The sequence below is a fragment of the Leopardus geoffroyi genome, chromosome D3 (genome assembly GCF_018350155.1).
Source record: "Leopardus geoffroyi isolate Oge1 chromosome D3, O.geoffroyi_Oge1_pat1.0, whole genome shotgun sequence".
NCBI lineage: Eukaryota > Metazoa > Chordata > Mammalia > Carnivora > Felidae > Leopardus > Leopardus geoffroyi.
In genome coordinates this window covers 66,566,358-66,580,451 of record NC_059339.1, presented here as the reverse complement: position 1 = coordinate 66,580,451, position 14,094 = coordinate 66,566,358, and the positions used below count along the sequence as shown (strand labels likewise).

General features: G+C 48.2%; 1 protein-coding gene across 1 annotated transcript in view; it reads left to right on the top strand.

Moving 5' to 3' along the window:
• Positions 1 to 14,094, top strand: part of LOXHD1 (lipoxygenase homology PLAT domains 1) — a 159,809-nt gene that overhangs the window by 129,581 nt on the left and 16,134 nt on the right. The window contains exons 34-37 of the mRNA XM_045457288.1: positions 1,621 to 1,748; positions 8,025 to 8,142; positions 8,864 to 9,038; positions 10,655 to 10,840. Coding sequence (XP_045313244.1) covers positions 1,621 to 1,748; positions 8,025 to 8,142; positions 8,864 to 9,038; positions 10,655 to 10,840 — 607 coding nt within the window. The remainder of the gene's footprint in view (positions 1 to 1,620; positions 1,749 to 8,024; positions 8,143 to 8,863; positions 9,039 to 10,654; positions 10,841 to 14,094) is intronic.

Genomic DNA, 14,094 nt, shown 5'->3' with positions numbered 1-14,094 from the left:
ATTATTCGTGTGACAAAAGAACACAGGTTTATCACTTTGCAAAGCACCACAGGGTTCTTTGGACTGGCCATCTCCCCAGGAGATATCGGACCAGAATTATAAAAGCCCTGTTTCTGTGTCTCTTTCTGGAAACAACCTCTTACCTAAAAAGAGATGTGTCCGTGTAAAGGAGAAAGAAGTGGGTCCAGAGAATACACGAGTCCAGAGGGACCAGCCTTAAGGGGCCAGTCTCCATACACTCGCCAAAGCACTCATTTTGATCTATTTTTCATGCCTGTCTGACTAAAAGCAAAAAGTGCCAGGCTCCTGCCTTCATTCCCAATAGCTCCGCCTGCCACCACGATGCCCCTGTTAAGGTCTGAGAGGATTTTCCTGGTAACGCAAGAGGCTCTTCAATCATGTCCTCAGCAAACAAGTGCTAAACTTGTCCTCTGGGCCAGGCCTGCAAATGCCACTTCTGACCTTAGAGCATCATGGTAAAGATTCTAGTTACTGTATGCAAAGCACCCAGCACTCAACAGGCACAATGTCAGAGGCATGATCACTGTGACAAATAACTTGGGCTCTGAGTTGGAGGGCGTCTGGGTAGTGGGGACCAGGCACCTGCACAGGTGATATTGCAGTGTGGCGGCCACAAGGGGAAGGGAAGGGCCAGACGCGTTCAGAGGAGACGGGTCGGCCCGGCACTTCCCTGGCCATGTGTGCAAACTTCTCCCGAGCTTATGCTGGTCCTTGGGCACCTGGCAAGAGGGAATGGAGTAAGAAGCCAGGACCAGAGGACGCCAGAGAGGCGGTGAAGGTGGCCACCCTTGCCACAAGGCTGCTTCTTGGAGGAAGAGCCCAGCGAGGGCAGCGTCTAGGAAAGAGAAGGCTGCTCCCTCCCCCTCCAGTGAGCACACGCAAAAGGAATACATTCTCTCTGGAGCAAACCTCAGGCAAAAGGGCAAAATCCCAACTTGACGAGCAAATCGTGGAATCAGTGGTTGTCCTACCTCCCAAGTGAATGGAGCCAGAGCTCCTTCAACAGTAACTGCTCATGAAGGCTCAGGATGTGCGCTGGCCACACAGGAAGCAGGGATGGACCCGGAATTGCTGCTTCCGGGCCCATAGCACACGGAAGGCTGGGCATGGGCCCAGGTTTACCTGTCTGCGGCTCTCACAGTTCTGCGAAACGTTTATCCCTTTTTCTCAGCGGAGGAAGCAGAGGCTGGCCAGGCTGGAGTGTCTGCCCAAGTTCAACAGCTGGCAGGTGGCAGACTGGGGATGCAGATGGCACGCTGGGTAGCTCCAGAAGCCGCTGTCCCGCCATCACGTGCTGCTCAACTGCATGGGCTTGAGCTGGGATTTGATTGACAAAGAGATCGGTGAATGCTGGGGCTTTCAGTCATGCTTCTGTGCACACACGTCCTCTGTCAGAAACTGAACTCCTCTCTAGCACCAAACTGGACATAGAGTAACAAGGCCTGACTCTTGTTCTCCAGGTGATAGCGATTGATCAGGGGCGGGATTCTTTTCAGAGCCATAGAGCTGGCAGCTTGCCCTGCCCTGGAGAGAATGAGGCAAGCCGGTGGGGTTGGTGGGTGAAACCCAGGGTCAGGATCCGCATCCCTCTCCCTGCAGGTGCTCTATGAGATGACAGTGTGGACGGGTGATGTGGTTGGCGGTGGCACAGACTCCAACATCTTTATGACCCTCTATGGCATCAATGGCAGCACAGAGGAAGTGCAGCTGGACAAAAAGAAGGCCAGGTATCCAGAGGTGGCCTCTGCCCCTTGCTGCTGCACGCATCCAATCCCCAGCCTCCAGTCCTACCCTGCCTCCCTCACCCTCCCCTCATGCCTTAGGGCCTTTCAGCCTCCACACCTTTATCCACGTGATTCCTCCCTCCCAGAATGCCCTTCATCCATTCTCTTCTGTCTCAGGACCTTTCTCTTCCAGGGGCCAGTTCAAATCTACCTCCTCCAGGAAGCCTTCTTTGATCACCTTCTTTGATCAGCCCCACAGTCCATCCATTCGTCCCTTCCTGCCTTCCTGCCTTCCATTCATCCATCACTTAAAAATGTTTATTGTAAAGCCTATATATTTATTAGTTGATAGCACTGTATCCTGTGAATCTCCTGCTTTCATTCACTGGATGGTGGTGATGTAAGATTTAAGATTAGGGAGAGCTGAGTGAAGAGAACACAGAAACTCAGTTCTATTTTTGCAACCTTCCTACACGTCTAAAATGATTGCAAAATAAAAAGCTAAAAGAATTTTTTAAATAGTAAAAAATGATTGAACCCCTAGTATCCATCAGGCACTGTCTTAGACACTGGAGACGGAGTACAACCAGGAAGAGAAGATCCCCAAGTTCACAAGGCTTAATACCTGAGGGAACCATAGCAAGAGCACGAACACTGTTGTGGCCTTATTGTGTGCCATGAGTTTTTCTAAGCCCTTTGAATGTATTGGCACACCTTGCCCTCCCTACAATTCTATGAGGACCATTATCATCATCCCCGTTTTATAGGTGAGGACACTGAGGCACAAGGTGAAGTCACACTGTCGAAGGCCACATGGCCGGTACACTGTGGCACTGGGAACTGCACCCGTCCCTAGTCTTAAGCATTAGGTTCTATTGCCTCTTAAGTGAGTGGTAAGGATGATAGTGGACCTCCCATAGCCCTTACTGTCTGCACCTTTCATCGAATCCCTGACTCAGTCCTGGGTTTGGGATGGTTTTCTGTGTTCAGCTGTTGTCCGCCAAGCCATCCCTGGCCCCTGATGTGTTGAGCAGCAGAGGGGAGAGGGGAGAGACTCAGAGCCCAAGCAGGCAGTCATGGACAAGTCTCGACCACCGTAGGCAGTGGTCTGGCTGCCTGGGATGGTTGCCACAGAGCTGTGGGCCAGAGATCTGCTATCTTACATGCTGTCTGTTTGGATGTTCACGCTCTTTCAGTCCTCACTTCTATACTCTGACCCTAACTTCCATCCCAACCTCAAAGTCCTATGGTTGCTTTTTTTTTTAATTAATCATCCCATGTCACTGTCCCACCTTATTTTTCAGACGGAGAGATAGGCACCTTTCTGATAGTACTTAAACTCCAAAAGTGTTGCTCAAAAGCCACATTATAAGTATAGCCATATCATAAATGATTTGAGGCACCTTGTTAGTTAAAGGATTTTGTTTTTCTGAATAAAGACTTGCTGTTTGTGATGAGAGCCATCGCTGGTTTGCAAGCTCAAATTTAACTTCATTTCATTTGCAAGTGGCTCTGTTTGACCCATGCCTTGTTCTGGGTGTCCACATCTTGACTCAGGGACTTGGATAGTAAGACTCATTTGTGCTTGTGACATGTGCTGCAAGGAGATGCTTCCTCCAAGTAATGGTGTGCGACCAGATAGGAGGGAGAAACATGCACGCATACACAGAGAAGGTCTTATGTGGGTTTGCCTGCTGCAATTGCCCTGTTGTCAAATGCTGTTATACCCAGAGGCCAAAGTTGATAGCCATGCACTCACCCTGTTCCCCAGCTGAAGCCCCAACTTCTTATCTTGCCACTTCGGGGGAGGCTGTTGTGGTAAACTAATTCACACTGAGATGCTGGTGAATTAATGTGGCATCCAAAAGAGGGGTCATCCTCAAAAGGTAACGTGAAAACTAAGGAATGAGTCTCTAATGGTGGAATTGGAGTCAATTGATGTCCAGTGGGCATAGGTGCTATTTTTAGACAAAGGTATGTGAGGTTTTTTTTAGGGAAGTAAGTGCCTGTAAGGAATCATTCCTAGGTCTAGTAGAGAACTCATGTCCTGGGAGATTCCTTGGTCTGGAAACAAAGGGAGTTCAGAGTTCTGTTGGGTCTGACCAACAGAATGGCCCCATGGCTTTCACTAGCCCTCAGTGCAAAGAAGAGGAGGAGCTGAGCTCAAGGGAATGCTAGGGTTCTAGCTGCCACTTCAGGAGGCAGTTAGGAACTATTTGACCAGTGACCATGGCCAGGGTGGTGATAAGCTTGTAAGTTTCGAGTCTTCCTTCCATATCTTTATCATTTGGAACTCACACTGCCTGGTTAGCATTAAAACTCTGAGAATGGAAAGAGCCCATCTTTGGGGACTTCAGGGGCAGAGGAGTCATTGGTGAGTCTGAGTCCTTCTCTCAGTTGGGCTTGGAGACAAGTCTCAGGGGACAGAAGAGGAATGCAGGCTGCCTTCCAGAGCACCCAGGTCAGGCAGTTGGAAAGTCCCAGGCCCGCTGCTGGGTGACCCCTCCTGACACATCACCTTCAGCTTGGAGGTCACAATTTAAGAGGGCATTGGCAGATTTGAACAGGTACTCAGCCTGATTCTGGCATTTGAGAATGATAAATATTTAAAATCTGTTTGAGGTTTCTTTGGCTTTGGTCTGCACTCAAACCTCTGCAAGCATACTCACGCAATATGGATGCAGGCAGGTGGGTGCAGCTCCCTGTTGCCACCTTCTATCTCATGGGGGCATGTGCCGTGTTCACTTTTATCTCAGTGGTCCTGAGGAGGGATCTGAGGGGCCAGGGGCTGTTGGCTTTGCCTTTTACCCCCCCAGGCACATGAGCACCCGTGGACACTGACACCACCACCAAGGCAGTCGTCCTGCTACTCGCCGCTCCTTGGAGCTCCCCCTATGCAGATCATCTGCCCCCCTTTAGGCCCCAAAGTGCTCCTTCCATGCCTCTTGGGCTTGTGACAAAAATTTACTGCAAATCTAGTGGCTTAAAACAACAGGAACATATTCTCTTACGTTTCCTGAGACCAGGAACCTGAAATCAGTGTCATTTGGCAGAAATCAAGCCCAGCCTCACCCCCTTCAAAGCCTCTGGGGGAGAATCCTTTCCTTGCCTCTTCCAGCTTCTGGAAACTGCCAGACTTCTTTGGCTTGTGGCCGCATCTCTTCAGTCTTCAAGGCCAGCATCTGTCCAGTCTCTCCCTCCCCATCTTCACATCATCTCCTCCTCTGCGGATGTGTCAAATCTCTCTTTGCCTCCCTCTTACGAAGACACTCGGGACTGCGTTAAGGGCCGTCCTTGGGTATTTGTCAGCCTACCACAAGGGCCATGACCCACAGAGCATGGATCTGAAAATCCTGTCATGTAAGGAATAGTCAAAAGTTCCAGGGACATTTAATTCTCAAAAGAATTTTATTTTGAAACATATATGGGTGGGGATACATCTCCTTCGATGACCTGTATACTTTAATGACTTCATGCCTCTTTGGCACAGATTGATCAGAGAATATAGTTGTATTTATTTGTATTCAGTCATCCATTCACATATGCATAACAAATGTGGCATATATAACATACATTTGTACCTAAATCGTAAATACTTACGGAACAAAACCTATGCAGCCACTCCCTAGGCCAGGAATTGAACACTTCCAGGTCACGCTACCCGCCCCCCCATCCCTAGAGGTAACCGTTATGTTGGTTTTGAAGGTACTTTTTTGCTTTCTTTCAACATTTTACCCCTACCCTGTGCATGCCTCCCTAAACAATCAACTTCCATTTCATCTGGATCTCTGGGTTACGGAAGTGAATCAGGCTGCAGGCATTTTATGTGTTATTTCTTTCCTCAACGTTAGGATTTTCAGATTTCTCTGAGCTGCTGAGTGTGGCTGTGATTTATTTGCTCGTCTTCACTGCTGCCTAGTATTCTATTGACGGAGGCCTGGAGAAGAGAGGCCAGATGGCCTGTTGCAAGGGACCGGGGAGGGAAGTTGAGACACCAGGTGTGGCCGAGCTGTTGCCAATGAAACAATGAGCTCAGGTGGGCAGAGCTGGGGCCAGTGAGGGGAGGCCCAACTCAGTGTAAACAGAACATATCAGGAGTTGGTGACCGCCATCCAGAGAGAGAAAGAGCTGCCCCAGGCTGACGCAGGGCCCATCACTGGAGGTGACAGGGGCATGAACTAACCCTAACCCTAACCCTATTGGTGTGGAGAGCCCAGCCTGGAAGCAACTTGGTCTATCATGAAGCTGCGGCTGAGGCTTGACCCTGGCAGTTCCTGGGAGCCCCGGCCACGTCTCTTAAGATGCACAAAGGCAGACTGCCTAAGCAGCCGCCCCCAGCGAGGCTGGTTTTGGACCCCACACCCTTCTTCCCTGTCTTCCAGCCAGTCCCTCCTCAGGCTCCCTACCCACACACCTTCCCTAGCTTCTTAGCAGTGTCTCAAATTCTTCCATTAACTAATTGCTTTTCCAGACAAAACTCTGGTCCTGGTTAGCTCTCCGGCTGTTCTAAGTCACAGGGACCAGTGAGTGGCTGGGTGCCAGGCCCTTTCCCAAGATGGATGGCCCTTGCAATGGGGTAAGGAACAGAAGGAAACCAGAATAGGAAGGGATTGAGGGGAGGCCAAGGTTGCAGTCCCCGAACTTCGCCTCTTTAGCTGCTGAGTAGAGGCTCCTTGGAGCAGATGAGCAGGGTACATTCTGGGCCACTGGGGTGGCCCTGTCCTCCTGAGCCAGAAACAAGGGGGACCTGGGTCAGAGGCTGACTGCCTCTCCAAAGGTGCCCCTCAATGTGTGAGCCCCTCTGAGTGTCAGCTGAGGTGTCCTGAGGGGCCCTGGGACAGCAGGAAAGATGTGGTTGGTGAGTCATGGAGGGATGAAGGGTCACGGAGGGGCTCTCACTTTGGTTGTGGGCCTTTCTCCCTGCGAGAAGGAGGTCCATCCGGATGTAACTGGGGTCTAGTCCATAATAAAGGTGAAAGGGCAGAGTCATCCACTCTGGAGTCTTCTAGAAGAAAAACTTATTTCTTTGTGCCTTTTTCCTTATACCTGCCCCGCCATAAAATCTCCATAAAATAGGGATTCTTGGCTAAATTCAAAGGGTGGTAATTAACGAGAAGCGTAAAGCCAAGAATTGTAAATTCCTTTGATCCGCAAAATTATACACTTGGTGAGGAGTCAACTAGTTGAAAGATTATTTGAGGGAATTTCTAGTATGTGACATGAGCCTGACGAGGGAACTAGTGAGCACCTACCTCCTCCTAGCTTCTGCAGACCAGAAGGACAGACAGGGCTTAAATTAGAGCAGGAGGGATTTAGGGCAGACTTTTGGAGAATGTTTTCACTTCTAATAATCATAAAGTGCACATGAGTATGTTATCGAAAAGGATTAGGCCTCTGTCCCACCACTGCCTTTAAGGCAAGGAGTAGTTCTTGGTTTTCGGTCTCAGCCACACTGGCGGTGGCCTCTGTTTTTAAAAATACTTCTTGTATACAAGGAAGCATAATTGCCATGCAGCATCGTATCTTCAGTGCCACTTGCATTACCCCAGGGGCTTATCAACAGCAGCATCTGGAATCAGTCAGCAGTCAAGCAATCAGTCAGTATGGAAGGTTGCATTATACATGCAGCATTGTGGGAAGAGGAGTAAGATTATCAAGATAGAGCATCTCACAGATGATGAGGTCATTCACCAGAAAAACAGTAATAGCAACAAACGCAATGTACCTTCTGTTTGCCTGCCTTTTAATAGTTATTACCCAAATCTAAGGCCACTGCTTTTAGTTTTGCAGATTGTGTATAGAAATATATCATCTAGAGCTGAGCAGTGGATAACCTGCCCCACCATTCATGGCAACCCTGTCACTCATAGAATATCATTTAAAGCTTTGCAAGTATAGAATTCCTTTTACATTTTAAACTGACTTCACATTCACTCGGTCCTCCTGACAGTTTTGTGAGATTGCAGGGTCCGTGTCGTTTCCCCCAGACTACAGATAAGGAAACCAGGTCCCAGAGAGAAGCTTGGACTGCTCTAGGTGGCTAGAAGAATAAGATTAGGAACCAGAGCTGGTAGTTCTTGCTGCAAGGCCATTGCTGTCAGCCAAACTCACTTAATCCAGTCTTTCAGGAACACATCTGGGGTGTAAGAGACAGGCTACTGGGGAGTCACTGGAAGCTGAGATAGGAGCTGAGTAAGGGCCTCCTGTTCCCTCCTCACTCCTGCCCAGCCCCTCATGGTAGCTAGGTCCCCACTTTATGCCCCTCCTCTCTTCCCCTAGATTTGAGCGGGAGCAGAATGATACCTTCATCATGGAGATCCTGGACATCGCTCCATTCACTAAGATGCGGATCCGAATTGATGGCCTGGGCAGCCGGCCTGAGTGGTTCCTGGAGAGGGTAAAATGTCTTCCCTCCACCCTTTCTGCCCAGCCCTTCTTCCTGCTCTTCTGTGTTGTCAGTGGACCTGGTTAAAGTGCAGATGTCACTTTAGAGGGTTATTACACGAGCCAGGCTCCCAGCAGGAACTGGGGCAGCAGAGGCTTTAATGGTGGGCACTTCAGGCAGGAAGGCAGGAAGCTTTCGGTTGCCCCTGTGATCGCACATTAGGTAGCTGCCTCTTTTTCCATCTTGGGCTCTGCTCCCCCCCACTCAGTCCTCTCCTCTCCCATCCACCAAAAGCTATCTATTTTGAGTCCCCTCAGGCTCCTACGTCCCTGTTCTGCCATTAACAGATTTTCCTTGAACCAACAATATGGTGCCCACACCAAGGACAGTCTGGCAGACTTCAGGTGTTTATGGCTGACAGTGGTTTTGTTCGTCCGTTCTTCTGTCACTCGCTCTGCAAACGTTCCTTGTGCACAGTGATAGGTACCTCTCAGAAACACGTTTGGATTAATTCTCCATTTCCAAATTTCCAAACTAAGGTGGTCACAGTAGGGGCTTCAGACCCTGTGCAAGTCATACAGAGTAGGGTCTTTGTTTGGAGAGTCTAGGTCAAAAGAACTCATCTCAGGTCTGGAGTCGTGGGTCTTTGGGGTTCCGCCAAGGGGGATGCATTAGCAGGTGGGCAGCTGATGGAAGTGAGGGCAGGTGTTCCCACACTGGCTCCCTCACCCAGATCCTACTGAAGAACATGAATACTGGAGACCTGACCATGTTCTACTATGGAGACTGGCTGTCCCAGCGGAAGGGCAAGAAGACCCTGGTGTGTGAAATGTGCGCTGTCATCGATGGGGAGGAGATGATGGAGTGGACCTCCTACACTGTCTCAGTTAAGACCAGTGACATCCTGGGTGAGTCGGTGGGGCCCTCCCGTCTCCCAGTCCCACATCCCACTACCCTTGCCCTTCCTCAAACTCGGGCCCAGGCCAGGGCACTTTTCTTTGGATGACCTTCCAAATGTTAGTCAACACAAGTCCTTTCCACCATATGTCACTGTCTGTCTGAACAAAGTAGTTCTCCCAGTTACTGAATTGGCTCTGTCCCCCATCCCCCAAGGCAGTCTGGGAGAACATGATAAGGCAGTGTGGTCAGAACTTTTGAAAGCTATGCAGGAGCTTAACTCAGAGGCCCTCTGTCTTCCTACTGCTGTCCCATGCCCCTCACGCAGATGCTGTGCATCTCAGAGGCCCTTGGGTTCCTTCCCACATCTGTGTGCTTGGCAGCCATCTTCTGTGTGCCAGCTTTAGGCCTTGGGTCTTAGGATGGAGATATGACCCTGGGCCCTTATGAATCTGACATTCTAGCACAGCCGTGACATGAAGCTCTGCCCAAGGTCTGCATAGGAGCTGAGGAAGTCACAAGAGGGTGCCTTACGCAGTTGGGGATAAAGGGCAAGGGTCATGGAGGGCCTCCCAGAGGCAATGCCAAAGTCTAGTCCAGAAATACAGACAGAAGCCACTGAGGCAGATGGAACACCAGATGAAGGGTCTTACGAGCAAAAATACTAGTGTTTGCAAAGGCCTGAAGCTGAGAGGGAACACGCTCTTATGGAGGCAGTGTCTCCCGCCTACCCTTCTCTATATCAAACCTGCTCTCCAGGAGCTGTTGCGAGGAATATGGCAAACTCATTCACACTGATTATAAATGACTAGTGAGGGATGAGCCTGTTTGGTCCTAATAGCTTACATGTTCAACAGAGAAGCATTTAGCCAAAGAAATTAGGCTCTCCTGGTGGGATCTCAGGCACAAGTGATGGGTTAGTATAGCTGGTAAATCTGTTGGCACCTCCCTTCCTCCTTGCTCTTGACAGTGTAACCTTCACTCCTTTTGGTGGAAGTTCCAAGTGTCCACATGTTTTGCACCCTCCATCTCCTCATGATGTGTTCTCAGAAAATAGTTGATAAGTTCCTTAATAACCATAGGGGGTGTGTGTCAGGAAACTTTCATGGAGCCACCTCTTCCAGAAGCATCTCTTTTTTTTAAACTAGGGTCAATACCTCTATTTGGCTTAAGCAGATGCTATGAAGCTCTAGTGTAGACTGTCAACCAAGCGTAGATCTGGGGAGCAAGGAACGTTCCTATTTCCCTCTGAACCCACATTGTGCAGGAAGGAGTCTGTATTTCTAAACCACAAAGCCAGTCTTCATGGCATACCTTTTAAGTATGGGTGCATTTCCCCCAGAAATAAATGAGTTCTTGCACTAAAACCACTCATACTTGCTAACCAGGACTCCAGTTAGCTCAACAGCATTTACAAGGTACAGAGATAGGATGAAGGATAGAATTGGAGACCCAAGGGTCCCAGGAAACTAACCAGCCCTTTCCAACCTCACCCTTGGCCTCGTCAACATTAAACTTCCCATCCGCACCGCTGGTGCTTCCGAGGAAGCCAGGATGGAGACCTGGAGAGTAAGTGGGCTGTGCGTTGTAAAGGCTAGCACCTAGAGCCTCTGTCTTTGCACCCCAGGAGCAGGCACCGATGCCAATGTGTTCATCATCATCTTTGGGGAGAATGGGGACAGTGGGACCCTGGCCCTGAAGCAGTCAGCCAATTGGAACAAGTTTGAGCGGAACAACACGGACACGTTCAACTTCTCTGACATGCTGAGCCTGGGCCACCTCTGCAAGCTGAGGGTCTGGCATGACAACAAAGGTAACTCCTGCTCAAGGTCAGAGGTGGTGGGGATGGCAGGCCCCAGCTCTCCACCTGAGCCCTTTCCCGTCCCCCTAGCTGCATGTTGACCTTTTACTGCAGGGTGACAGGCAACTAAAAACTGTTGATTGTCACCATTTTTACACTTGCATCAGTTAGAAAATGTCTTATGTTTCTGGACAAATTTTAGAAATCAAGCTTCGTTCCTAACACCATTTTCTTGTTCATTGCTCTTCCCCTAATGCCTATCACATTGCCTGTACTATAGTAGGGACTTGATATAGTTTTAATGGAATTTATTTATAGCCATGTTTCACTCTCTCAGATCCATTTCTGATTTGTTCATGCCTCAGTCACAGGAAACCCACATTTCTCTGGAAACAGAGTTTTCCCCATGCCTAATACTTCAAAAATTGAGTCCTGGCCATGAATCTCAGGACCATGATTAGGTCCTCTAATACCAGCTTCCCCACCTTTTCCCCAGCACTGACTGTGCACATAGCTAGACTTGCTCATTTTTCTTGGTGCATTTTTCTTTTATGCCAAAACTTGACTGCCAATTATTTCGTATTTCCTCACAGTCAAAACCCTGAAAGAAAAGGGAGGCCCCTCAGCACCACGGACAGCTGCATACAGGTCCTACTGTATTGTTGGCTGCTGCTTACTGTGGTTTGTTACATGCCAGACTCTTCAAAAAGCTTGGTTCCTCTCTTGGTAACTCAAGACTATCTGATTGCCTTCTTCCTATAATGGCTCCTGGGCTTAAAGAAACCCAGAGGCACCAATATTATCCTCATTCCTTTGAAAGCAGAGAAGTGGGCCTCCTCGCCTCCAACCAGAATTTGGATCTGAAAGCAGGGAAAGGAAGATGTCTGTATCCTCACTGAACCCAAGTGGTTGGGATACTAGGGTCAGGAGAGGTACAGGGAAGTCCAGGTTCTGTGCCTAGCTTCCTCTTTATAGTAACTTTCTCCTCCATAGATGGAAGCTTAAATGTTAATATAAGCCAAGACAGCTAAATATGTCCTTAAGCGCTCTCTCTATGCCACATTTTTTCATATTTAGTTTAAAAATATTCAAGCTACATTATGCTTCCCTTGCATAGCAATTTATGAGGACAAAAATATTTCATTTGAGAGCCTTCCACCAAAAAAAGTTGTGGATCCCTGAACAGATACCATATAAGTTACAAACATTTAGTTAACTTAATAGTATGGCAGTTATCTCTTTCTTTGATTCTACCTTTCCATCTTTTCTGTTTATCCAGCAATTTTTTAATGAAAAGATTTAAGCCTGCACAAAAGTGAGGGAAATAGTATAATCAACTTCCACATACCCATCATGTAGATTCAACAGTTATGACTTGTCATACTTGCTTTCCTCTTTTCACTTTTTCTTTTTCTTTCTTGTTTTCTTTTTGGTTGCTATGTTTCCCTTTTAAAAATGGACACTTCTATTTTTTTAACGTTTTTCCATCTCCAAGAGACAGAAAGAGACAGAGCATGAGCAGGGGAGGGGCATAGAGGGAGACACAGAATGCGAAGCAGGCCCCAGGCTCCAAGCCGCCAGCATGGAGCCCGACGCGGGGCTCGAACCCACAAGCCGTGAGTTCATGACCTGAGCTGAAATAAGCCACCAACCAACCAAGCCACTCAGGCGCCCCAAAAATGCACATTTCTAAATGAAATCCAGTGCCACTACACTTAAGCATGACTTCCTTGTGTCATCCAATTTCCACTCCGTATGCAAATTTCCTTAATATGAAAAATGTCTTTGTATTTTGATTTTGCTTGAATCTGGATGAAAATAAGGTCCACACACACTGAATTTATCTGTGACTTCCCCTTAGTGTCTGTTAATGCAGAGCATGCTGAGTCCCTTTATTTTTTTTCATGCTATTGGCTTGTCGAAGGAAGTGAGCCCAATGATCTGTAGCATGTCTCTATTCTGGACCTGCCTGCCTACTTCTTCATGGTGTCACCTCCTCTTTATTCCCCATATTTCATACAATCTGGAAGTCAGCTCTAAAGGCTTGCCTGGATTCAGGTTCAACTTTCTTTGGCAAGAGTACTTTATAGGTGATATCAGGACTTCTTTACAATGGGAATCGTGTATTTCACATGACACCACAGCCGCTCTACTCTTCCTGACTCTCCCATCCAATAGTGGGTGCAGGGACTATCAGCCTGGTTACCCCAACCACCGCCCCCCACCACCAGTCCCGTAACTCTTCATCCAATGGCTTCATCCAGTAATGATCAATTAGGATTACGAATGGTGATTTTCTAATTGTCCTTTCTTATCCACTTACTAGCTAGAATGCTTTTGTAAAAAAAAATAAATAAAATATAATTTTACAAGAGGAGACTGTTTAAGAAACAGACTCGCTCATAATAGGTCTCCGATGACTCGCTGTGGATCCCCAGGGTCTCCACTCTCAGGCTAGTGCTGGCCACACAGTTAGCCAAGCTGTAACTGTGGGTTTGTCTTCACTAGTGAAAGCCAACCATGTGATATCAGCCTTCCCAGAGCTACCTGTTCCCAGCTACATGTTTGATAAGTTCTTCGTGGAGCTAGTTGTGGTAGGATCCCTGTCAATCACATCCAATATTTTCAAAACAAAACAACTAAATCAGCAATGAAAAAAAGAGCTGAGGATGAAGTGTGCTTCATCTTAAAGGAGTTAGAGTTTTTACCATGGTATTTACCATGAAAGGAACGGTTTGTTTATTTTCATAGAATTCTAACTTGAGAAAAGAATTTGGGATGGGTGAGGCGATGCCATGCTTTCAGAGGACAAGGTGAAGGGAGGTGCAGTGGGGTGGGAAGCAACCTGCCACCAAGCACCAGGGCAACATGGGCCAGGAAGATTCCTTCTCTGGTTGTCCATGGATAGAGTTAAAGCCAGCCCAGAATCCACCCTTCCCTTCAGCCGACGGCTTTCCTCTGTCACCACCTTGCTTGGAATCCAGGAGATGAAATTCAGGAGTGAAACCTACCTGGGGTGTAAGGCAAGATGAATAGTGTGTTCCAGCAACAGAAATGATCTCATGATGACCCACCTCTCCAATTAATGCCATCCCTCTCCACCAACACTCATGCATACACACACACTCACACACTTATAATTCCCATTGACTCCCACTGGTCATTTTGTCATGATGTGATATGATAGAAAGGCCATCATCCTGGAGTCAGAAGAGATGGCATTAAGCCAGTGATTCACAAGGTGTGGCTCTGGGACCAGCAGCATC